Source organism: Daldinia vernicosa (genome assembly GCF_022497035.1).
Source record: "Daldinia vernicosa strain CBS 139.73 unplaced genomic scaffold F5Y00scaffold_57, whole genome shotgun sequence".
Taxonomy (NCBI): domain Eukaryota; kingdom Fungi; phylum Ascomycota; class Sordariomycetes; order Xylariales; family Hypoxylaceae; genus Daldinia; species Daldinia vernicosa.
The window spans coordinates 55,625-77,342 of NW_025953973.1; the positions used below are offsets into that span (position 1 = coordinate 55,625).

General features: G+C 48.3%; 10 protein-coding genes across 10 annotated transcripts; 6 read left to right on the forward strand and 4 right to left on the reverse strand.

Moving 5' to 3' along the window:
• Nucleotides 1-1,382: 1,382 nt before the first annotated feature.
• On the forward strand, nucleotides 1,383-2,946 carry F5Y00DRAFT_255328 (MFS general substrate transporter; the record flags this gene model as incomplete). Its single annotated transcript, XM_048010281.1, has 3 exons — nucleotides 1,383-1,573; nucleotides 1,633-2,294; nucleotides 2,360-2,946. The coding sequence occupies 3 exons, from the start codon at nucleotides 1,383-1,385 to the stop codon at nucleotides 2,944-2,946; spliced, it is 1,440 nt and encodes a 479-aa protein (XP_047861288.1).
• Nucleotides 2,947-3,036: 90 nt separating this feature from the next.
• F5Y00DRAFT_272906 (uncharacterized protein) lies at nucleotides 3,037-3,831 on the reverse strand (the record flags this gene model as incomplete). Its single annotated transcript, XM_048013074.1, has 3 exons — nucleotides 3,037-3,353; nucleotides 3,410-3,469; nucleotides 3,524-3,831. The coding sequence occupies 3 exons, from the start codon at nucleotides 3,829-3,831 to the stop codon at nucleotides 3,128-3,130; spliced, it is 594 nt and encodes a 197-aa protein (XP_047861289.1). The 3' UTR covers nucleotides 3,037-3,127.
• A 330-nt stretch (nucleotides 3,832-4,161) lies between these two features.
• F5Y00DRAFT_246399 (mitochondrial carrier) lies at nucleotides 4,162-5,341 on the forward strand. Its single transcript, XM_048009139.1, has one exon. It carries the CDS (start codon nucleotides 4,222-4,224, stop codon nucleotides 5,092-5,094), a length of 873 nt encoding a protein of 290 aa, XP_047861290.1. The 5' UTR covers nucleotides 4,162-4,221; the 3' UTR covers nucleotides 5,095-5,341.
• Nucleotides 5,325-5,953, reverse strand: F5Y00DRAFT_246401 (uncharacterized protein). The gene is made up of 3 exons (XM_048009140.1): nucleotides 5,864-5,953; nucleotides 5,600-5,782; nucleotides 5,325-5,535 (listed from the first exon to the last, which is right to left on the reverse strand). The coding sequence occupies exons 1-3, from the start codon at nucleotides 5,879-5,881 to the stop codon at nucleotides 5,392-5,394; spliced, it is 345 nt and encodes a 114-aa protein (XP_047861291.1). The 5' UTR covers nucleotides 5,882-5,953; the 3' UTR covers nucleotides 5,325-5,391.
• Nucleotides 5,954-6,546: 593 nt separating this feature from the next.
• F5Y00DRAFT_169747 (uncharacterized protein) lies at nucleotides 6,547-7,839 on the forward strand. The gene is made up of 2 exons (XM_048004842.1): nucleotides 6,547-7,169; nucleotides 7,225-7,839. Exons 1-2 carry the CDS (start codon nucleotides 6,708-6,710, stop codon nucleotides 7,813-7,815), a joined length of 1,053 nt encoding a protein of 350 aa, XP_047861292.1. The 5' UTR covers nucleotides 6,547-6,707; the 3' UTR covers nucleotides 7,816-7,839.
• A 559-nt stretch (nucleotides 7,840-8,398) lies between these two features.
• On the forward strand, nucleotides 8,399-9,870 carry F5Y00DRAFT_169763 (protein-L-isoaspartate O-methyltransferase). Its single transcript, XM_048004843.1, has one exon. The coding sequence runs from the start codon at nucleotides 8,723-8,725 to the stop codon at nucleotides 9,533-9,535; it is 813 nt and encodes a 270-aa protein (XP_047861293.1). The 5' UTR covers nucleotides 8,399-8,722; the 3' UTR covers nucleotides 9,536-9,870.
• Nucleotides 9,871-9,982: 112 nt separating this feature from the next.
• Nucleotides 9,983-11,351, reverse strand: F5Y00DRAFT_246408 (NADH-quinone oxidoreductase). The gene is made up of 4 exons (XM_048009141.1): nucleotides 10,903-11,351; nucleotides 10,800-10,827; nucleotides 10,574-10,666; nucleotides 9,983-10,486 (listed from the first exon to the last, which is right to left on the reverse strand). The coding sequence occupies exons 1-4, from the start codon at nucleotides 11,169-11,171 to the stop codon at nucleotides 10,211-10,213; spliced, it is 666 nt and encodes a 221-aa protein (XP_047861294.1). The 5' UTR covers nucleotides 11,172-11,351; the 3' UTR covers nucleotides 9,983-10,210.
• A 175-nt stretch (nucleotides 11,352-11,526) lies between these two features.
• Nucleotides 11,527-12,912, forward strand: F5Y00DRAFT_246410 (acyl carrier protein). The gene is made up of 5 exons (XM_048009142.1): nucleotides 11,527-11,937; nucleotides 12,150-12,167; nucleotides 12,244-12,324; nucleotides 12,436-12,484; nucleotides 12,556-12,912. Exons 1-5 carry the CDS (start codon nucleotides 11,719-11,721, stop codon nucleotides 12,600-12,602), a joined length of 414 nt encoding a protein of 137 aa, XP_047861295.1. The 5' UTR covers nucleotides 11,527-11,718; the 3' UTR covers nucleotides 12,603-12,912.
• A 232-nt stretch (nucleotides 12,913-13,144) lies between these two features.
• On the forward strand, nucleotides 13,145-15,436 carry F5Y00DRAFT_272910 (uncharacterized protein). Its single transcript, XM_048013075.1, has 2 exons — nucleotides 13,145-14,414; nucleotides 14,545-15,436. The coding sequence occupies exons 1-2, from the start codon at nucleotides 13,349-13,351 to the stop codon at nucleotides 15,339-15,341; spliced, it is 1,863 nt and encodes a 620-aa protein (XP_047861296.1). The 5' UTR covers nucleotides 13,145-13,348; the 3' UTR covers nucleotides 15,342-15,436.
• A 3,756-nt stretch (nucleotides 15,437-19,192) lies between these two features.
• Nucleotides 19,193-21,195, reverse strand: F5Y00DRAFT_255334 (uncharacterized protein; the record flags this gene model as incomplete). Its single annotated transcript, XM_048010282.1, has 3 exons — nucleotides 19,193-20,701; nucleotides 20,840-20,958; nucleotides 21,081-21,195. 3 exons carry the CDS (start codon nucleotides 21,193-21,195, stop codon nucleotides 19,193-19,195), a joined length of 1,743 nt encoding a protein of 580 aa, XP_047861297.1.
• Between the last annotated feature and the right edge of the window lie 523 nt (nucleotides 21,196-21,718).

Sequence of the window (21,718 nt, forward strand, 5' to 3'; positions counted from 1 at the left end):
ATAGGATGCAGCTATCAGCCCCTTTCCATATCCACGACTAACCAAGCTCAGCGCATGCCCAGGGACTGCCAAAGACGTCGAGCCAAGGCATTTTGCCACTTTGATGCCACGACGATGACACTCTTCAATATACTCATGCGTCTGCGGGGCCGTATCGATATCTTCAAGCGCCCGCCATATGGACTTCCTCGAGTAGTACAATCACTTCGTGAGTTGAAGAAGGCAGCCTCTTGGGCAACTTTACCGTATCAAACGCCATGACGATAAGGACCAAATAGTGAATGAGAAGTAATAATCAAATTTTTTATTGCAAAAATCTTATGCAACTAGCTGACCCTTTCTTTCAAGGCACTTAAATATCGAATGAGAGGGACGTGTAGGTAACAAACCCACTCCTTGTCTAAGAATAGGTATACTTAGGTGTACGCTCATTATATGCGGATTTAAGGAGAAGTACTTTGGATAGATGTTTGTCTTGAAGAGTTTCATGTACCTTAAAGTCACCATGCAAATCCAACTACCCTCCTATCGCACTTTCAAAATTGACCTAATCCATACAGTCTCCTGTTCCTAGATTCCAATTCCCCAGATTACTTTCACATTGTTTCCCACGTATCCTATAATTGTGTGAGCTTTTAATAACGTGTAAAGAGATGAGAAACCATACCAATAGTGAGGACAGGGCTGCTAAGAACTCTGAGATATCGTGATCATCCTCATTCTTCACTCCCCAACCATATTGAGCCATTTTAATCGATTGGCACTTTACAATTACCAACCTTTTTGCTTCTATTAGTGGATAATCTATATCGCATCTTGAAGTGTGGAATATGACACCTCTCATTGATGTGGTGCTCAATGAGTTTGTAACAGCATTGATTACATCAGGACCTTTACCCACTGATGATCTCCGAAGCCTGCTTTGCAACCTTGGAGAATTGGAGTTGGAGTCCTTTGGGGATTTTGACGTTTAACTCATGGGAAAGAGTCCACGCCACGCCACCCTTCCAACTTTGCGAATTAACTCTTGACTAAAGATGGCGGGTTTACGAAGTTAGATGTCAGAAGTAGGCTGCCCAAGAGGTACATATGTAGGTCTAAGGCATATGCATAGGTAGGCAGTAGGTAGGTAGGTATATCCAGGATAGGGCGAAGACAGCAAATGGAGATTGGTCCAATTGCATGGGCTAATGTGCATATTGCAACCATCTCTTATCTCGGCTTAACAATCACTGCTCTGGCCTACCCTCCCATCCCCTACTCAACCCCCTGCCTTGTTCGTCCCACACACTTTTCTGTGTGCTGCCATCTCCGTCTACTGCTTCATCCACGCAACATACTTAATTATTTTAGTCGATAACTATATTTCCTCAGATAGTACAATGGCGGGTTCGAGAGGACCAGACATGCAAGTTTCCAATGACTCGGATCAAGACAGAGAGACTTTAAGCTCTCACTTAATCCTCGAACCATCCTTACACCCTCGTGTTAATGAAGCTAAGCTATCACGCAAGATAGACCTTCGTGTCTTGCCGATATTGTTCGCGATATACATTGTAGCATTTCTAGATCGGTAGGTAGGCGCCATAGGTAGTCTGTTGGGAAGTATTATTTAATTCTAAACGCATTCAGTGTCAATATTTCCAATGCACTTACGTTGGGGTTGCCCGCGGAGCTTGGCCTGGTAGGCGACCAGCCAAATATCGCCCTCACTATTTTCTTTGCGCCATACATCGTCTTCGAGATCCCATCCAACATCCTTATGAAGAAACTGGGTCCTCGTATCTGGATCTCTGCGTGTATCCTAAGTTTTGGGGTTGTGATGATCGGCCAAGGATTCGTTCAGAGCTTCGGCGGGTTGCTGGCTACCAGATTCTTCTTGGGGCTCGCCGAGGCCGGCATATTTCCGGGTAGTTTCTACTTGATTAGTTTCTGGTACGAGAAGGCCGAGGCTCAAAAACGGTTTACAGTCTACTGGTCAAGTACGATTTTTGCTGGGGCCTTCGGAGGCTTACTTGCCAGTGCCATTGCTAATATGGACGACATCCGAGGCCTTAGCAGCTGGAGATGGGTTTTTATCCTAGAAGGCATTGTGACCGTTCTTATTGGCCTTTTAGCCTTTATATGCGTCACGGACTTCCCAAGAGAAGCCAAGTGGCTATCTCAGGAAGAAAAAGAGTTATTATTACAGAAAACGGGGGCCAACGAGTCCCATACAGTTCCTGTCACCACAAGAGATGTATTGACTTTCCTAACGGAACCTAAGCAATGGTTTGCGGCCGTCATGTACTTGAGTAAGCCTTTATTTATATACCCAAATTGCCCATACATTAGGTAGGTAGTTACTAATTTTCAGCAGCAATATTAATCCCCTCTTATTCCATTGTATACTTCCTTCCGACTATCATCCAAACCCTCGGCTATACAACTATACAAATTCAACTACACTCGGTCCCCCCATTTGCGGCAGCACTCGGTTTCACCATAGTTATAGCCTATGCCTCTGATAGGCTTCAAATGCGTTCGCCCTTCATCTTTCTCGGCCTCATGCTACTAATCGGCGGGCTTGCTATCCTCATCTCTGTTCACGGCGCCACACATTTTTCAGCTGAGTACGCGGCACTTTGCCTTGTAGCTATGGGTTCCTCTGGTGTTGGAGGGAATATTGTTTGTTGGTATGTGATGAATCTACGGGGTCATGTGGAACGAAGTATCGGTTCTGCGTGGATGATTTGTTTTGGAAATATAGGCGGGATCATTGCTACGTTCCTCTTCTTAAAGAAAGATGCGCCATACTATGTCTCGGGCTACTCGGTCTGCCTTGCTATGAGCGCTCTTTGTGTGGTCTCATGTGCTTCATATGGCCTGCTTATCCGACGGGAGATAAAAGCAAATTTGGAGTATGAAATAGGCGGAAGTTCGAAGAATCAGACTTTATATTTGTAATAATTCTACTTTCCTATTTCTATTTAATAGTTCATTTAGTCTAACACATAATAGTTTCAGGAGGTATCCTTGCCATTATAGACCCTGCTTGTATCCCTTGCGTCCGACCCACCCTTCAGAACAGGTCTTCTCTGAACTTCCAATGATTAGCTTCGATGACATCCGCCGGCAAGGTCCAGTCCTACGGCGCCGGTTTCTTCGGGAGGAGATCTGGATAGTCTTGATGGACGCTCCATAAATGCAAGGATATCGGGACGGTGAGGATCATGGGGTGCCGTTCTGCACCGAAGTGATCGACCAGGTTTATGAACTCGCCGGGATCGATGGCATCGTCCATGCAAGCCGGTATTTTCCCGTAGTAGACTTTGGCAAGGTCATTTGGTAGGCTAACACGCAGCTCTCTAGAGCTGTACTACTAGATTAGTATATTCTATCGACCACATGAAAGTAGATAGAGGCTTACAAATGGCTCCGGATGCTATGTGCCTTTGACTGAGTGATTGGGTCCTTCTTTGGTAGCCTACTAGACGCTACGAGAGCGTCCAGGTATAATCTGACGAACTTCTCGCGATGCTACACGAGATCCTCTTTCAGTAGGCGGCGCTGGAAGTGGTGAACCCTCCAGTGCCTCGGTCGGTACTTGCCTAAGTTCGGCCACTCGGTCCTTACGGTGGGCAGGTCATGCTCGCGCATGTACTGTTCAGCGTGCGCGAAGGTTATGCGGGCTTTATCCTTGTGCCACTGGTGCCGAAAGACTGAGACCACGGTCTTCAGGGGGAGGTTCGCAAGTGCAGTGACGGCTGTCTGATGCTGAAGTGCCGTATGAGATGGCTGTACATTTTCAAACGACTTTTTGCCGTCCTTCACGGATGGATCACCGTTCATATTTGACAGCTGCTGTCAGTATCGATGGCATAGCAGTGTTAAGGAACCGGGAACCGGGAACTGGGAAGTCCAATTCCAAGTTGAGAAATTAAAATAATTAAAATACAATTTTCAACTTATTATTCACATGTGGAAAGAATTGGGAATTATGAGTTGAGATTTGAGATTTGAGATTTGAGATTTGAGATCTGAGAGTGGAAGTTGCTGTAGTTGTTGTTTGTGTCGGATTATTACATATACTATTGTATCCGTAAAGATGATATGTACGTACCTAGGTACCTATGCATCAATCGGAATCGCGGGGGGGAAAGCTCTAAGAAAAGAATAATAATAATAAAAAATCGGAAGTGACGACAACGAAGCTCTACTCCAAATTTAACACGGCACAAAATGTCGACAGAAAAACCGAGCGCGCTGCGGTCTATTATAGCAGGCGCCACAGCCGGCGCAATCGAGATTGCTATTACATATCCAGCCGAGTTCGCCAAGACAAGAACACAACTCAATCGCAAATTAACTGCCGGTGAGAAGCTCCCTTGGCCGCCCTTTGGCAAGCAGTGGTATGCCGGTTGCACCACCTTGATTATCGGCAACTCTGCCAAAGCTGCCATACGCTTCGTCTCTTTCGAACAGTATAAGCGTCTCCTTGCCGACGAGAATGGTAAGGTTTCTGGTCCTAGAAACGTCATCGCCGGTTTCGGCGCCGGTGTCACTGAGTCTCTACTCGCCGTCACTCCCACCGAGTCTATCAAGACGACCCTTATAGACGATCGCAAGTCGCCTAACCCACGCATGCGCGGTTTCTTACACGCCGTCCCGATCATTGCGAGAGAACGAGGTATTCGCGGCTTCTTCCAGGGCCTGGTACCCACAGCCGCGAGACAATCGGCGAACAGTGCTGTGCGATTCGGTTCTTATACCACCCTTAAGCAGCTTGCCGAATCATATACCGCGCCTGGGGAGAAGCTCGGGACGGTGGCTACCTTTGGCATAGGGAGTGTATCAGGCGCCATAACCGTAGCTGTAACTCAGCCTCTCGACACGATTAAGACTAGGATGCAGAGCATCGAGGCGAAACAGGTCTATGGAAATAGCGTCCGGTGCGCCGTCTTAATCTTCAAGCATGAAGGCATCTTGACGTTTTGGAGCGGAGCCCTGCCAAGGCTGGCGCGGCTGGTCATGAGCGGTGGCATAGTCTTTACTATGTATGAAAAGAGCATAGAGCTGATGCGGACATTGGACCCGGAAAACAAGTACATATAGACGTGGGAGAAAGATTCTTCATTTACCTAGACAGATACCCGGCAACACAGGGATACGTGATTTGATCATGTCCCTTATATTAAAATCGGAAAATGGGGTAGGAATTAGCTGTTGAATAGTTTCAAGACTAGCAGCTGTGGTATTAGTTGGTACAAGAGAACAAGAGATGCACGCAGGCCTCGAAAAGAATAAAAAGGGCCCGAACGATACTATTTGACCACCCAGTGAGATTGTGCAATATCCGTGACCCTGAGTAGAATTGATTTGCTAACTCTTCTATAATCTATATAATACGTGTTATTGTATTCGGACAATGCCCTTCACCCGCAACCATAACCTGTCCAAGTAGGATCGGGTCGGTGCCTCCTCAAGCTCCTTTACCAAATCTGTAAAATACGTCGGCTTACTTCTAGGGCGTAATAGAGAGCCTGTAATGGGGTACTGCATTTATTTCAGTCTTAACACTCTGCAAGAAGAAGGAGAGCACTGGAGCTATCGGTCATACCGTTTTCTTATACCGGTTATTCAGAAGTGAGTATAGCGCTTTGGCTTGTTTCAGCTGGTCTTGCTCGGATAGACCAGAAGAAGCTTCAAATCGCTTGCGCAGTACATCTTGAAACTGGATCTGAGGTCGCAAAGTGTCTTTGGGCCATTGGGCGAGAGCCCGTAGAACGTGGTGCTGAGCGCTCTATAATCATGTAAGTAAATATAACTATACGAACGATCATCGCTAAGTTAACTTGGATATGACGATATGACATTAACATACGATTGCTTGACGAGACATTATTACATACCCCCTCCTAGTAGTTGCGATGTGATGTCTCTTAGCGCATCGACAACTTTACGTCGTCAAGCCATAGAAATTTAATGATAATAAAATAATAATCAATGACGGAGCGAATCAAAGAGCTTACCGCTGCGTATCGATAAGGAACACCATTAGTTCAAGATATCGTACCTTAGGTATGTACGGATCCGTATCGATTACCGTAATAAGGGTTAGGCCTAATGGGGATAGAATAACCTCCGGTGGCAGGCCTCCAATAGTTTAATTCTCTGAAATTGCCGAATTGATTGTTAGAGTTTGAGTATGAATGTGGCTCGTGCGCCCAGCTGGGTTACCATTCTTGCCATTGCGCTTGGGGCTGTCAGGCGCTATTGGTCGGCTGGACCCGTAGAACCTTTTGCTTCGGCGCTGTTCGATGTACAATACCTAAAACATCCCTGCGACCGGGTGCCTACGAGTTCATTGCACTGCATTTACTATGTGCGGGTGAACTATCTTAGGTTAGGTACAATACGTAGTCGCATCACTACCTTCCCTAATCCCGCCGCCGCTTCTGTTCTGCCCCCGTGTCGCATGTCTCCCTTTTACTACCATCAAACTTCTTCATCAAATCAATCACTCATCTCTCCATCTTTTTTCCTAGTCTTCAATACCACTCACTCTCCTTTAAAGACTAGGAATCTATTTCTGCCCTATTTTTCTCTTCTTGTTCAATCAATAATCCTGCGACGCGAATATTTCCTTTACTAGCCGGAATCCGGAATCCGCCACTTTTTGCTACTCCTTCAACTGTTTCATTTTGGTTTCTACCTACACCTTAACGATGTCCGGACGTTACGAACGGGTTAATACCCAAGATGACGAGCCTGACACCCCGATTGCTCCCTCTTCATTACGACCGCAGTCGACACCTAACTCTCCCCCGCCTTCATTTCATTCGCGGGCCTCGTCCGCTGAAAGAAGAAGGCGAAATGTCGATCCTACGCTAGCTGACGCATTCGACGCCGAGGATGACGATAGCGATGACGACGAACCCGACGACAGACAGCGCCTAGTCCGAGGGAACTCATTTCCTATTTCAAACAATTCTACTAGTCAGGCTTCAAATGGAGGAGATGCGCGACCATCTAACGGAGGGCAAACGGCGCAGTTCTCTTCCAGCGGTACCAACGCTCAGCATGCTGGCTCGAGAGTGTACGGCGGCGGGATACAATCCGATGGCGTCTTTTCCAACATGATGGCTCGGCCGGAGAGGGGGGAGAAGGTCGTGGAAGAAGCACCTCCGGTATGTCTTGGCTGTATTGTACTGGCGCGTCACGCATCACTAATGATTTCTTAAGACATACGAGCAAGCAGCTGCAGACGCCGCACCACCATACTGGGAGACGACAATCCTAGCGCCAGGTCTTGGTGGTCCCGATGATGTTTACATCGATGGAATGCCCGTTGGCTCAGTATTTAGTTTCATATGGAACGGGATGATCAGCATGTCGTTCCAAGTGTTTTTTGTTGGCTTTCTCCTCACATATCTATTACACTCGACACATGCGGCAAAGAATGGCTCTCGTGCTGGGCTCGGTATCACACTTGTCCAGTACGGTTTCTTCATGAAAGGAACATCTTCCGACTCGGGCGGTATGGGCGGTGCGCCTACAGATGGATATGCGCAACCTCCTGACCCCAACAGCCATGACTTTGATCCCAACGCTGTTACTACCAATAACGGCGAGGAAGATTCGGGCTTTGGTGATATTGTAAGCAGCGAATGGATAGCGTATCTGCTTATGATTGTGGGTTGGTTTATCTTGATTCGGTCAGTTAGCGACTACATCAAGGTCAGGAGGCATGAGCAGCTCGTGCTACAAAGCCCAGACAGGGGCTTGGGTATTCCGATTATCGCCGAGGGTGAAAGACCTGAAACGGTGGTTTAAAATAATATTATCGAAGTTCCTGTCCATCCGAAGTTGATGGTGTATTCTCAGATCAATACAGCAAACACGATTATTAGACAACTTATATCAGGATTCGGGCATGGGTTTAGGCGTACGGAGGGTTCTCTCAAAACAACGGCGTAATGGGTCCTGGGAATATCATTGTCTTCCTCTGCGAACGACCTAGAACTCCTAGGGTTAATCATGGATTTTAGGATTCGGCAGAGCGTTTCGAAGCAATTCCGGTGTAATATATACATATATCATTATCTTTGCAACTATAACGGGTGAGAATATAAATGGCCCCACGCAAGCACCTGAGTGGGTTTAACTAAGAAGATCCACCAAGACCCTGAACAAACCCGCCTGGACCCAGATCTACTAATTACCTACATATACATTTTAGCTTCCCATGGTACCTATGTAAGTTAGAGTTTGTATCCTAAACCACCGATGTCGAGATACCAGGATACCTGATGTATAGTTTATCTATCGATAAGCCTAAACAAGAGGGTTTGGGACGTGGACGTGGAGGTAAGTGCGGGTTGTAAGTGCCCCGCATCGCGTAGATGTCAAACCGAATGAAATATGACGAGATGTTATGTCATTCAATTCCATATATCGATCATTTACAACAAATATATGCTAAGTTAAACTCAAACGAACTCTACCGAACCATCTTAAACTTCTTCGTTTCAACCTATTTTCGAGACTCTATTAGAACAACTCTCGGGCTTTCTTCCACTACTCACAGTCTCACGCACCTTACCTCTACATAAACCTACCGACTTAGTCCAAGACGATTAACTATAACATATCCAAACTGTCTCCTAGATCACCGTCTCGTCTCTCGGCTTTCCTAGCCCACCTCCGCCCGGTCCAAAGCTCGATTCGATCTAGACAATCAATGAACATGGCCTGGCACAATTCCGGCACCACCAACGCCGACCTAGTCGAGAACCTCTGGCGCAACAAGCTCATCACGCAGCCCGTTGTCAAAAACGCCTTCCTCAAAGTCGACCGCGCCCACTACGCCCCCTCGCAGCCATACGAAGATAGCCCCCAGCCCATCGGCCACGGAGCCACCATCTCAGCCCCCCACATGCACGCCCACGCCGTCGAGACCCTACTCCCCTTCCTGCTGCCCAAAGTCAACGACGACGACCCGGGCGTAATCGGTCAACCCGGCCGGCCGAGAAGGGTCCTCGATATCGGCAGCGGAAGCGGGTACCTAACGCACGTACTCGCGGAACTCGTCGGCGAGACGGGCGTGGTCGTCGGGCTGGAACACATCCCCGCGCTGAAAGAGCTCGGCGAGCGCAACATGGCCAAGTCGCCCGAAGGCAGGGCGCTGCTGGACTCGGGGCGCGTGCGCTTCCGCGTGGGCGACGGGCGGAAGGGGTGGTCGGAGCCGAGTCCCGGGGAGTCGCAGCCGGGCGTCGGGGGCGCGGCGGCTCCGGATGCGGCGGCGAGCGAAGGCGAGAAGAAAGACGAGGCGGGGGGCTGGGACGCGATACACGTCGGCGCGGCGGCGGCGACGCTGCACGACGAGCTGGTCAGACAGCTACGGAGCCCGGGGCGCATGTTTATCCCCGTCGAGGCGGGGAATGGCTGGGAGGAGCAGTATATTTGGACCGTGGATAAGGACGAGCATGGGAATGTTACGAAGAAGAAGCTGTATGGGGTTAGGTATGTGCCGCTTACGGATGCGCCGAAATGAGGGAAGGGAAGAAGACTTTGGGTTGTTGAGGTTTAGGTAGTTTTATGTTTATGTGTTGTCGGGGAAGAGATGGGAGACTCATTCGTTCGGTCGGTCGTTCGTTCGTTTGTTTGTTTACATCATTCCCTATTCTAAGGTATGTTCGTTATTTTTCTTCTGCTAACTACCTATTTACGGGATATTGAGCGAACTTGTTAACCTGTGAGATTCTAGAGGGTGTATATTAGTGCTGGAGTATTCGCGAACCCTCAACTATTAATTATGCGCAATGCAGGGTTATCCTGGGCACAGCAGTGTATGTATCTAATGCCTCTCAAATATTTAATTCGACATCGTCGGGTTTAGTTATTTGGGCGAAATGCTTATTAGTGAAAATTCCTGTTGGTATGTTAGTAATAAGAGCCTAGTTCCCGTCGTAAGCAATCTAGAGCCTGGTTACGGCGGTTCCGTTATAAGTGTTTATAGGTTTTATTTATAATAAACTGCGAAGCAATACTAAGTCCTTGCCTAAAACAACCATGTTAGCATCATCGATGTCTAAAATCTGGTCTGTAACACTAGAGCCTAGAGCCTGGTATTTTGAACGCCACGAATGGAAACTGTGTATTGCCCCTTAGTTGATATTTACAGCGTTACAATACAACTTCACCAGGTTAGACCCTTGATTAATTTAGTTTATCTGTAAGGGGAATCGGCCTTGATGATAGCCGCCAACTCGGGTTCCCATTTGTCTCCATTTGCCAGGAGCTTCTCCTTGTTGTATAGTAACTCCTCTCTCGTCTCGGTCGAGTATTCGACATTGGGCGACTCGACGATCGCGTCTACGGGACATGACTCTTGGCAGAAGCCGCAGTAGATGCACTTGGTCATGTCGATATCGTATCGGGTTGTCCGTCTTGAGCCATCGGCTCGCTCTTCTGCTTCGATTGTGATGGCTTGCGCAGGGCAGATCTATATAGAGTTAGGCATTATAACTACGAAGAAGAAGAAGAAGAAGAAGACCCCGAGTCATGATGTCTGTCCTGGGACAAAACGTACCGCTTCGCACAGCTTGCAGGCGATACATCGCTCTTCGCCTGACGGGTAGCGCCTTAGGGCGTGTTCGCCGCGGAATCGGGGAGAAATAGGACCCTGAGAGAGTATTAGCCTCCGGATTCCGCCGAACGACTCCCTCTTTTAAATATCGATTCCGCAATGTCGCCTCGAGAGTAATATCGCGCAGGCTTTTCTAGACAACCAATTTGGGTATTCGATTATCACGAACCTTTTCAAAAGGGTAGTAAATTGTGTATCTAACAGCGTCGCGGCATAATATTAGCGTTGTGATCTTTCCCCGAGGATCGATATATACCTAAGGTAAAACTCACGGTGGCCTGAAGAAGTTCTCTAATGCGACGTACATGCCCCTGAACATCTCAGTCAGGAGGAAGTACTTTCCAGCGCGTTCGAACGTCCCATCCTGTTCTTCTTCCCATCGCTTCGGCGGGGGAGTTCGGAAACCCTTCGGGGGCGGACCAGCGGGCGTAGCGTACGTCCGTTGCGCGACTATTCTAGCCACTGTCGAGGCCGCGATGGGCTGTCGGCGTACGAGCTGACGAGACAGCATGGCTGTTGTCGATGTGGTAAGCCCTTGCATGGCGCAGTGCAATTGGGCGACAAGAGCAAAGGCGGAATGATTCAATTGTCAAGGTTTAAAATAGTCGAAGGCGAAGTCTACTTTGAGGTCATGCTGGAGACTGGAGTGTCGGGATTTTAGGTGGAGCTCAGGATTACCATTATTACAAAAGCTTTGCCGTGATTGGTTATAGCTCAAGCCCGAGTCTGGGAAGCCACATTAGGTCATAGCCACATAATTCCATCATTAAGTGAGGCTTAACAGTTGACGCACAGCTGCCATCCGGACCTTCCAGTCCGATTTTATTAACAACTTAAACTGAGGGGCACTAAGGCACTAAAATGATGCTGCTAGTCACGTGTAATTCTTTTTAATCGATTTGGCCGCTAGCTCCGATGGAGGGTCCAAGCTCGGAGTTGAACTTTGAGATGACGAGAAATTTATCGCTGAAAACCTCCGCGCATCGAAGCTCCAATCCTCGATCCTCTACGCATCACCCTTTCAACGACCACGTTTTCTTCTCCCGCCCTTCTCTAGACCACCAATTGACTCATTCCCGATCGCCACCATGTTCCGCGCAGCATTAATTCGCACTGCCGCCACGGCGTCCCGCGCCGCCGTCGCTCGACCTATCGCCCGAAAAGCCGTTGTCCCCGCCAGAGCTGTCTTCGCACCGGCGCCCCGACTCGCTGCCTTCCAAGCCGTACGAATGTATTCTGCCGGTAGTGGACTGAAGAAGGAGGAGGTCGAGGGTCGTATTCTTGGCATCTTACAAAATTTCGACAAGGTAAGTTAGTCCGCAAGGCGTCTCGAATTATTGCTGCTAGGCTGAAGGAGGGGGGGATATTGAATATGGTTATGGTACTCCCAGAATATATAGCGTAGAGAAGTTAAGGTTGTAGCCTACGTTTGGTGCCTCCGTAACTTTCAACTTCTGGATATGGGGAAATTATGGTAGTTATATGAAGAGAATAAAGTTGCTAACTGGATGTTAAATAGGTTAACGACCCGAGCAACGTAAGACCCAACCTCAATGCATCATATATATATATATATATATATATATATATATCGGCATACTGACCTTCATTAGCTCAAGCCTACTGCGCACTTCGCAAACGACCTTGGTCTCGATAGCCTAGATACGGTGGAGGTTGTTATGGCGATAGAAGAGGTATGCACAAGTTATCTGCCCCAGAATATTAGTTTGGCAAGCATCTATATTCTTCATTTTCTTTTGACCGCGTATGAAAATCTTGAATGTTGTAGCTAACAAGATATATAGGAATTTAGCATCGAGATTCCTGACAAGGACGCAGATGGTATCCACAGTGGTATGGATTCCCCGTCAGAAAACAACCAGGTTTTTATTTTGATTTGACTGCTAATTCTACTGTCCGTACAGTGAACCAGGCTGTCGACTACATCTTGAGCCAGCCTGATGCGAACTAAGGCACCGCATCTTGTACATTAACAGCTATACTACTTCTATAGCAATGACCGTACTGGCATTTAGACCCCGCGGTGGTGGCTACGTACGTCTACAACAAGTCTTGAGACAATGATAGAGGGACTATAATCGACAAGGCCGATATAGTCAAAATTCGATGAGAAAGGATATCAATGAAGATTAGCATGGCGTGGTTCAAATCGAATACGATTCACTGCCGTTGTATTAGTGTATAAATCTTTTCTCCCATCCGAAGACCGTGCTTCTTTGTCTTTAGTTAATCCAACTACATGTAACTTTGGAAATCATGAATTATGAGCAAACGGCAAGTTTCGAGAGCATCGGATACCTTTTACGGATCATGGTCAAGTATATCTCACGGTTCTACTAGAGTCTAGGGCTGACGGATACACACCGCTCAGCCAATGGAACGGAGACAAGGGTCCCAGATTCAGTACCCATCCTTCAATTTTCATATCCAAAACGGAAACTCTTTATGAGAAGACAGCTTTCACGAAGTATCTTTTTTTCCTTTATTCTTCATTTTATAGTTACCCCCTAAAGTTCACGTGTTTACTATAGCTTTACTACCTGGGGCTGATATATATATATATATATATATATTCACCATCTACCTAGTATTTAGCTCTTCGACCCCATTAAACGTTAACCTAGATTTACTAGGTCTTCGCTTTTGACGAGGTTGGGAACAACCTGGTTAGGTTAGGAGGTACGTAGTGGAATTACAATGGATGGCTCGACTACGAACGACAGCGGAAATAATAATGTAGGGAATACGGGTATGGACAGTGCCACGCTGGCAGGCGTAGTTGCTACCGTAATTTCATTCATCGCGTTGATCGTCTCGTCCATTCAGCTGTTATACCAGTATTATACGAACGTCTCGCTCAATGCGCTTGGCGCAAGAAACTGCAATGAAAGAGTCATGGGCCCGTGGGCTAAGCTCACTCGCCGCCGGTGGAGATGGTTGGAATTACGATACGAGATCATATTCGAATCTCCCATTCTCTTCGTTGCGCCGGCTTGGAACCAGCGCGGGCCCGTCCCAGGCCGCGAGATCTGGTATATGAGCGGGACCGACGAGAGCTTTGCAGAGACCAGGACTCCGATGCCCGTCGACTCGGGCCCGTTTCCTAGGACGACTGCCGTCCGCCACGGCGTCAATGTCGAGGCTACGTGGGTGCTACTGCTACGAACCTTGCAGTCGATGGAGCGCGAGAGCGGCAAATGGCTGGATATCGTACGGAGTACGGAAGACTGCGAGAAACCTCTGCCTTTCGCCAGTCGCACGCTGGCCGTCGCGGCGCAGGCGCAGACGCTGTCGTGGGACTTCGTGCCAAACTTCAAGAAGCCGTTTGCCAACACGACCATCTGCCATATGGTCGAAATAGCCGCCATGCTGGGCATCCACTGGACCATGTGGGACGCTACGGTAGACCGCTACCGCGCCGAGGGGAACGGGTGCATGTTGCTGGGGTCCTTCAACGCCGAGCAGGGCATCGTGTTCAAGTTCGTCCGGCACGACAAGACCGAGTTTCGCGAGCACCGCCTCGTTCCCAGCAATATAATCAAGAGGTTGTGCTTCGGCTTTGCCCCCACCTTCTATTTTCTCGACAAGTACGACTTCGTCCCGGAGAAGGGCGAGCGCGAAATAGCTACGGATCCGATCCTGCCGCTCCTGAGGCTGGGGAGTCGGCAGGAGATCGTCGAGACGCTTATGGATGTCGGATGTCCCATTGCTATATCGGAGCATTTTCTCAGCCAAGATGCGAGGAGCTCTCATCTTTTTCCTAGTAAGTAACTCGCTTCCTTTTCTTCTCTTCTCTTCTCTCATTTATGTAGCGCTGCCCATCCATCTCGGCAGCGTGACGTATAATAGGTAATACAATGCCTACCTATGGGCTACAAGTTAATATCGTCCAGTCGTATTTGACGTCTTAGGAATGTTGGGCCGGTCTATCTCCGTCGAGGGGTACTGCTACCGCTTTCTACCTAACCCGACCGTATTTCGCTGGGATCGCCGATGGTTCAAGACGAAGCGTCTGCTTCTTGTTTTCGAGGAGCATCTCCTACAGCTAAATAGGGCCTACGCCAAAACTGGAGATACACCGGAACCCTTACTTGCCATCGCGTCCGCGCTCGACCGTATAAGCCCTTACCTAGAAAACCCCAGCGTAAAGGACTACTCGCCCGCGCTGCTCGATAGCCTGCGCCGCATCATGACCATCGTGGACGGGTACTTGAAGGACTCCCCGGGGGACTGGGAGTCGCCGTCCGAGACCCTAGTGCTCGACGTAGCCAGCCACCACATCGCCTCCTTAGTCACGGACCTCGGGCGTCGACCGTCGTGGTTCGTGGACCTATTCCCGCTCCGTCGCGCTGACGACGGCGTCAACGAGCGCACGTATATTACATTCCTGTTCCAGCACAGCCGCCGCGCCGCGACGGAGTCGCACACAGATCTCAACGACATCTACGGCCTACCTACTATCGGAGAGCTGAGGGTCGAAGCGCCGTCCGCGGCGGACGCTGTCGCAACAAAGACGAATAGCTTCCTTACTACTCCCTGGAGAAGCGACGCGAGGCTGCGCGACGCCACGTGGTGCCTGCTTGTATTCCGCATGCTGTGCTGGCTCCAGCTGCATGATTTCCACAGAGACGACGTTATGATTCCGCGGAGCGCGACCTACGGGAGCCGCATGCCTGTATATATCGTTTAAGCTAAGCTAGGCGGCGTTTATATGTGTTTCATAGGGCCCCTACTTATAACTCGGATATAAACCAATATACGAACGAAAGTATAACTGATGCAGAACCTTTCCCTCTGTTAAGAAACTCGTCGTCGCCTATCTCTAACATATATATACCTAAGCAAGTACCTAAGCAAGTGATATTCTACACGGAGCGCGGCAGCTGGGCAGTAAAGACAACGGCGTAAAAAAGCGTCTCATGTTTAAATCCGCATTACCTACTGTATGTCCATTTATCCTAAGGCCCTCTTGGAACTAGACGTCTCCGTATGTTCTGGTAGGTACTTAGGCATAATATAGATATCCGGCTTTGTTGTAAATGTGCTTTTCCCGTAGCAAAAGGGACAGAACAAATATATCCAGCCTAGGAGGAATTATATATACCGATGAATATCAACACGAATGAACATGTTACAATTCGACTAATAGCTAGCTGGGAGAGTAAGCTGGAGGCGCGCGCAACTACTTCCCTACCTGAGGTATGTTCCATACCTACCTAGCACCTACACACGAAATAGGGGGAGTGTCATCGTAATCAGCTCAACATCACAAGGTATACTTCCATCTCCAAATAGTTACTCAAACCTACCTATACTTCCCATTAGTAACTCCTCCCAAGGACGTCTGTCTATCATTTGCCGCCTGCATGCATGTATGTCTTACTCTACATGCGGTCAGCATCTAGCACATACCCAGCCCAGAGACGCGATGCCTCTGATTGGACCCTACGAGCTACCTACCATTTGATCTCCAAGCATGCTTGCTGCATACCACCCTAGCCTTATGGTCGTATATATGGGGGTTGGGTATGTATATCGCTGTTTGTAATCTTGGATCACCAGACTGACTGGTAGATCGCTGGCGAGCCGGGCCGAGCGGGTTACTGGATTGGATCCCAAGTTGTCGGGATACACGACAGTTAGTTTTTGTGCGACGCCGAGTTCGATTTTGGAGGAGGAGGAGGAGGAGGGGAGAGGCCGAGTATTCGTTGACTTAAAATGCGCCTCAGTAGGTTACGCGTTTGCATCTCCGCCTTGGAATTGAATGTTTGACGTCGCTTGTTTACGTATGCTTAATTATCTAGGTACCTAAGGTAGGTAGGTAGTGATTATTGAAAACCTTCCAATACTGTTATTCACAATAATCGAACGCTTATATGAAATAACGCAAAGTTCGGCGTAGACTAGTCGTCTTAATGGTAGCAGATGTGAGCACCTACCTAAGCAAGAAAATCTCGTTCTATGGGCTTAAGCGAAGTTGAGCACACTCCAAGCAGTGAAGGCCATTCTAAAAGGGCAACTGGTTAATCTGGCGTACGGTCTCGTCGTGTTTGCGTTGGGGCTGAGTCCAAGCCCCTTTGTACCTAGGTAGGTAAAGTCCTTAACTCATAGCCTCGATTGTGAGCATGGTATGGCATGGAGATGCAACAATCCTACCGGTAAGTTTTTTATAGAGTATGATCGGTTACTGAAGAGAACTCTGTTGATCGGTATACAGACGGGGCGCGGGTGAGGCATAATAGCGATATCGAATCCCTGATTACCTACCTAGATATCAAGCGCCCACAGAGACCGAGGTCCCCAAGGGCGCTCCGCTACCTAGGTAAATTTTGGTTCTATCTATGTAGGTCCTAGACTGGATTCACGACAGCTACGATAATGCGAACCGTGACCGAAACGTTGGGCACATGACGAATATGCATTTTACAAAAGGTCGACCCGGACGAAGTATAGATCCTACCTAGGTCAGAACCTCCTATTGCAAACCTCTTAGGCAGATAGTTCAACAGTAAACCTCAGTGCGTATGTAGTTCCTTCATCAGATCTTATAAGTCAACGGAACGTTACGCCAACTTAGAGAGGGCGTAAACCAAGGTCAATCTACCTACAGCCTTCTTCATAAAGTATACCCGGTCCATGATATCTACCTAAATCATCAGTATCTTGACTAGGTACATAACTACCCCTGAGTCACGACCCGCCGCATATTATTTATATAAAACCCTTTCCTAGATAACTAACTACCCGTGTATTGCTCTCAAGGTATGTATAATCGCAAATGCGCACGAACTCAGCCTGTATGTACACGAAGAGGCCGCGTCAGAAAGCCCCCTTGCGCATCTGCGTCGAAGGCTGCCTATTCGAGTTGCGCAGAGTCTTTCTATTCGTACAAGGAACTGCTACGTACCTACCCATGTAGTATTACCTACCTACCCTATACACCCTCATGATAACCATGTTTAGATAGATAGGTAGGTACCTGATAGCCGGGCGACTGTTATTGGCCTATATATGAGAGCTTTATGTATGTCGCCGGCTGTACCTGCGTACAGACCATCCCTGGATTCGCAAGCAGAACGCCTCGGTGGCGGAAGTCGCCCGGATCAAAAGGTGAACGTAAGAGGTAGGTAAGTTAGCTGACCAGGGTATCTAACCCTTCAGCCCTATGCTTTGGCATACAATTAAGAGTCATCTACCTAGCTCGGGGGGTATATGGGTGGACGATCGACATATCTGCCTATTCACCCATCTCCCTTACCTCCCTACTTACCCCTTACTTGATTAATTATTTACTTATCTGCATATTTGTATTCCTGCCTCTCTGTCTGCATACCGAAAGTCGGACGGGGCACTCGTCAACTTACTCATTAACTTGATAACTTAAGATAGTCGCCGAGTTGCCTCACTACCTAGACTTAACTTATCCTAGGCTACAATCGCCCTTCTATCTCGCTTCTAACCCGTCTGGTGGCCTACCCTCGTACAATATAGGCAGCCGAGGCTTTTTGTAAGCGAATTACTGACAAAGTACATGAAGCGAATTCTGCTTCTTCACGCAGACTGCTTCATAAGCTGTCTAATTTAGTGGAGGGAGTAATAAACGTCCTTGCATTTACATAATATCCCCCTTTGTCCTTTGTGCTGTTGCTATGCACCTATCTACCCTAGAAGCTCTCCGCAACATTCTAGCCAGCCAAGCTATATGTATATAGGAAGGAGTATGTAAGAACAGATGAATATATGAATATGAATATGGCAGCATGGCCCTGTTCTAATCCAATTGAAAAGTTTTCTTTTTCGTGTATATGACCGCCTATGTCTACCACCGGGTTCCCATTCCAACCAAATGATTGAATCCCAATTACATGTTAAGCGTAAAATAGCTAGATGTTGCGTGTAACAAATCAGATGAGATATAGAATGGAAGAAGAAAAAAAGTGAATGCCGATAAACCCAGGATATCTCCAAGAATGTAATAGATACCAACCCCTGTGCCGCAAGATAAAAACCGGTCCAAAAGGGTTATTTATAAACAAGGGAGAGAAATATAAAAAATAAAAGTTCATGTGGTAAATGTGATAATTTTTTTGCCCAACCAACTCCGGCCCCCTGATCGCATCTCCTGTAGATAGTCTCTTAAGAAACCCGCTATCTCGCCGGGGTGTCAGTTTTGCCAACCTGGATGCCGTGAGAAAAAGTTAAACAATGAGTAGCAGGAGTCCGCCGTCTCTATGCCCGCCTGCTAACTATGCAACAGTCTTCCTTTTCATACTTCACTATCTTCCCCCGATATGGACAGGACCTGTCGTAGCGCCCTTGTATATAATACTCTCCATGCTTTATAGCCAGCTTCTGGGCGCTTTATAATTCGTGACTTCGTGACTCGGACAATAAGATGTCCTGATATGTGCATCTCGAATACCTACGCATTGCTTTGAAATGCTTTCGTATAAGGAGCGAGCGTCTTCCTTAGGCATTATTAATGCCCTATGCAACGATGCGCCATTATATCCTGCTCGGTCCTCCTAGACCTAGCATCGCTCACCGGCCACCGACCCCTTCGACCACTCTCGCGGCACCATCGTCCTTCTTCCCGGGTCCTGCAGCAACGCCAGCGTAGCTAGAACCCCAGACGCTCATAGCGGTGCCTACGCCGGACATTCGCTTCCGTGCCCTTATAGTGCTGTCTCGATCGCCGTCCTCGTCCATGCTGAATACGAATTCGCCGTCCTCTTCCCCTATAGGAGTGGTATACCGGGCGCTAGAGCTGATGGAGCCGCTGCTGACGTGGCGTTCGCCGGCTCGGCCGTTTGATGGTCGCGACGTATGCGAATTGGGATGCAATAGCGGTGATTCGCCTCCGTTGCTGTCGATGCGTGTGCGCTGCAGCTGCTGGGACAAGGCACTTAGACCCTCGATGCTACTGGACCGGCTCGAATTGTGTGGTCGCACAACGTTGGCACTGAGGCTGGATTGGCGAAGGGGACTTCCGACGTGTCCAAATGCACCTGCACTAGCTGCTGCTGCATGTTTCTTCGCCTCGTGTTCCTCGTGCTGCCGTTGAAATAGCGGTCCCCACCGGCTTGGACTCGATGCCATTGGGCTGCCGAATTTGGAGCTTACCTCGCCATTGGGTGTCCCCGTGCCACTCATCCCAGCGATGCTAGGTGAAGTACCATTTCCCCTATGGCCGTTGGATTCTTCGTCGGCTGCTCGTGAACCGCGCCGTGCTTTCTCCGCCGGCGTTAACAAGTCTTTCAGATTGTCAGGCAAATAATCCTCCTCCAGAAAAGAAAAATCAGACTCCCAATCTCGGTCGATGGCACCGGCGATAGCACGCGGCGCGCTGCTGCTAAGCATCTTAGGCTTGGCATAGCGGCTCGAGTGCATCTGACGTCTGCCAAAGTATTCGTCGGATGGTTGGGTCGGTGGCGAAGAACCGGCCGCAACCGAAGACAAATGCTCGTTGCTACCGAATGCCGAGTGGTGTAGAAGCTTAAGGGTTTCTGAAGTTCTCGAATCCTTAGCCGCGTTTAAGGATGGTGAAGGGGAATCAAGTCCAAATTGCGAGGGCATCGAGGATGGCCACGGCGCACCGGGGTATCTGGCGGCATTGGAAATTCCATTCGAATCGAAAGATGCGGGAAGAGGAGCGTCAAGAACGGACAGCCCCTTAGCAGCTACGGGCGAAAGTCCTAAACCAAGACGGGTCGGGTCTTCTTCACGTGGTGAACCATATTGAGAACTCGTGTGGGAATATGTAGTATCGATGGTTGGAACGTTTTCTAAGCTCGGTCGACGGTCAATGGATTGATAAGTATCGCTCGGGGACATTGGATATCCGTATGAGTTTCCGTATGAAGGATTGGCATCGGCGCGCATGAAAGAATTCGTCAAGGCGCTGTTCGAGGAAGAGTTGAAGCTTGGATTGACTCGACCGCCCAGGTGAATAGGTTGGCCTATGGTGATACCATTTTTACCATAGTTGATTCGTCTACCGTCGGCGAGGACGTGGACATTAGCACATTTTGGTCCGAACTTGCAATTGCCCTATAGTTTCACCAGATCGTTAGTCGTCTTCTTTATTTTTGTCCTAGTACCTGATCCATGTTCCATGTTCCATGTTCCATGTTCCATGCTACATGTTGCATGTGAGACTCTGTGAGACGACTTATCTATCATTCTTACCTTGGCAAAGTATTTGCACACCGTTTCTGCAGCAGTACCGAGATCGTGACTGAAGGGACAAGCGGAACCAGCCTGACATGCGCCTTGTCGAAAGAATTTACATGGAACGTGCGACGTGTCTGCGATTGGAGAATACCGAGGTCAGAAAGGAACGACTTAAAAGGTTGGATAGATCATGGACATGAATTATTATTATTTTAATATAATAAAATAAATAAATGAATAAATAAATATCACTTACTCGGTGGACTCCTCGGGCCATCGAAGCGACCGTGTGACGGAACTATCGGACTCATCGTAGTTGTCTGGGATGGAATATTTAAGCTGCCGGACCTCATATGACGATATTCGGACATTTTAAGAGGTAGTAACGGTGGCTGCGATCGGGTAGAAAATTTAAATGCGACGGGGAAGAAAAAAGAGGAAGGGAAGGGAAGGGAAGAAAGAGGTCGCAGAGGTTGCAGTAATAATAGTATGGGTGACAATAGTACCAGTAATGGGTAGAATGGTAGGCAATAAACGGCGACGGTGGTAGCGAGACGTGGGAGGATTTAGGAGGGGCGCGTCGACGACAACCTGGTCGTAGCAAGCATTGACGCCCCCTTATCGTCTAAACCCAGGGTCGTGTCGTGCTGCTCTTCCACTCTTGTTGGGAGTCCGGGGTCGAGTTCGGGCGCAGGGCTAATATCAGCTAGACGATTTGTTATTATCAGAGCACGTAGCTGGTTTCTAATAGTGTAGCTTGAAAAGAAAAAAAAAAGTATATGCAGGTAGACGGTGCGAAAGAAAAAAAAATGAGGGAAATGGAAAATTAGATAGTTATAACGAATAAAACGGTTTGATTAAAAGAAGCGCTAAGACAACGGATGATAATAATAA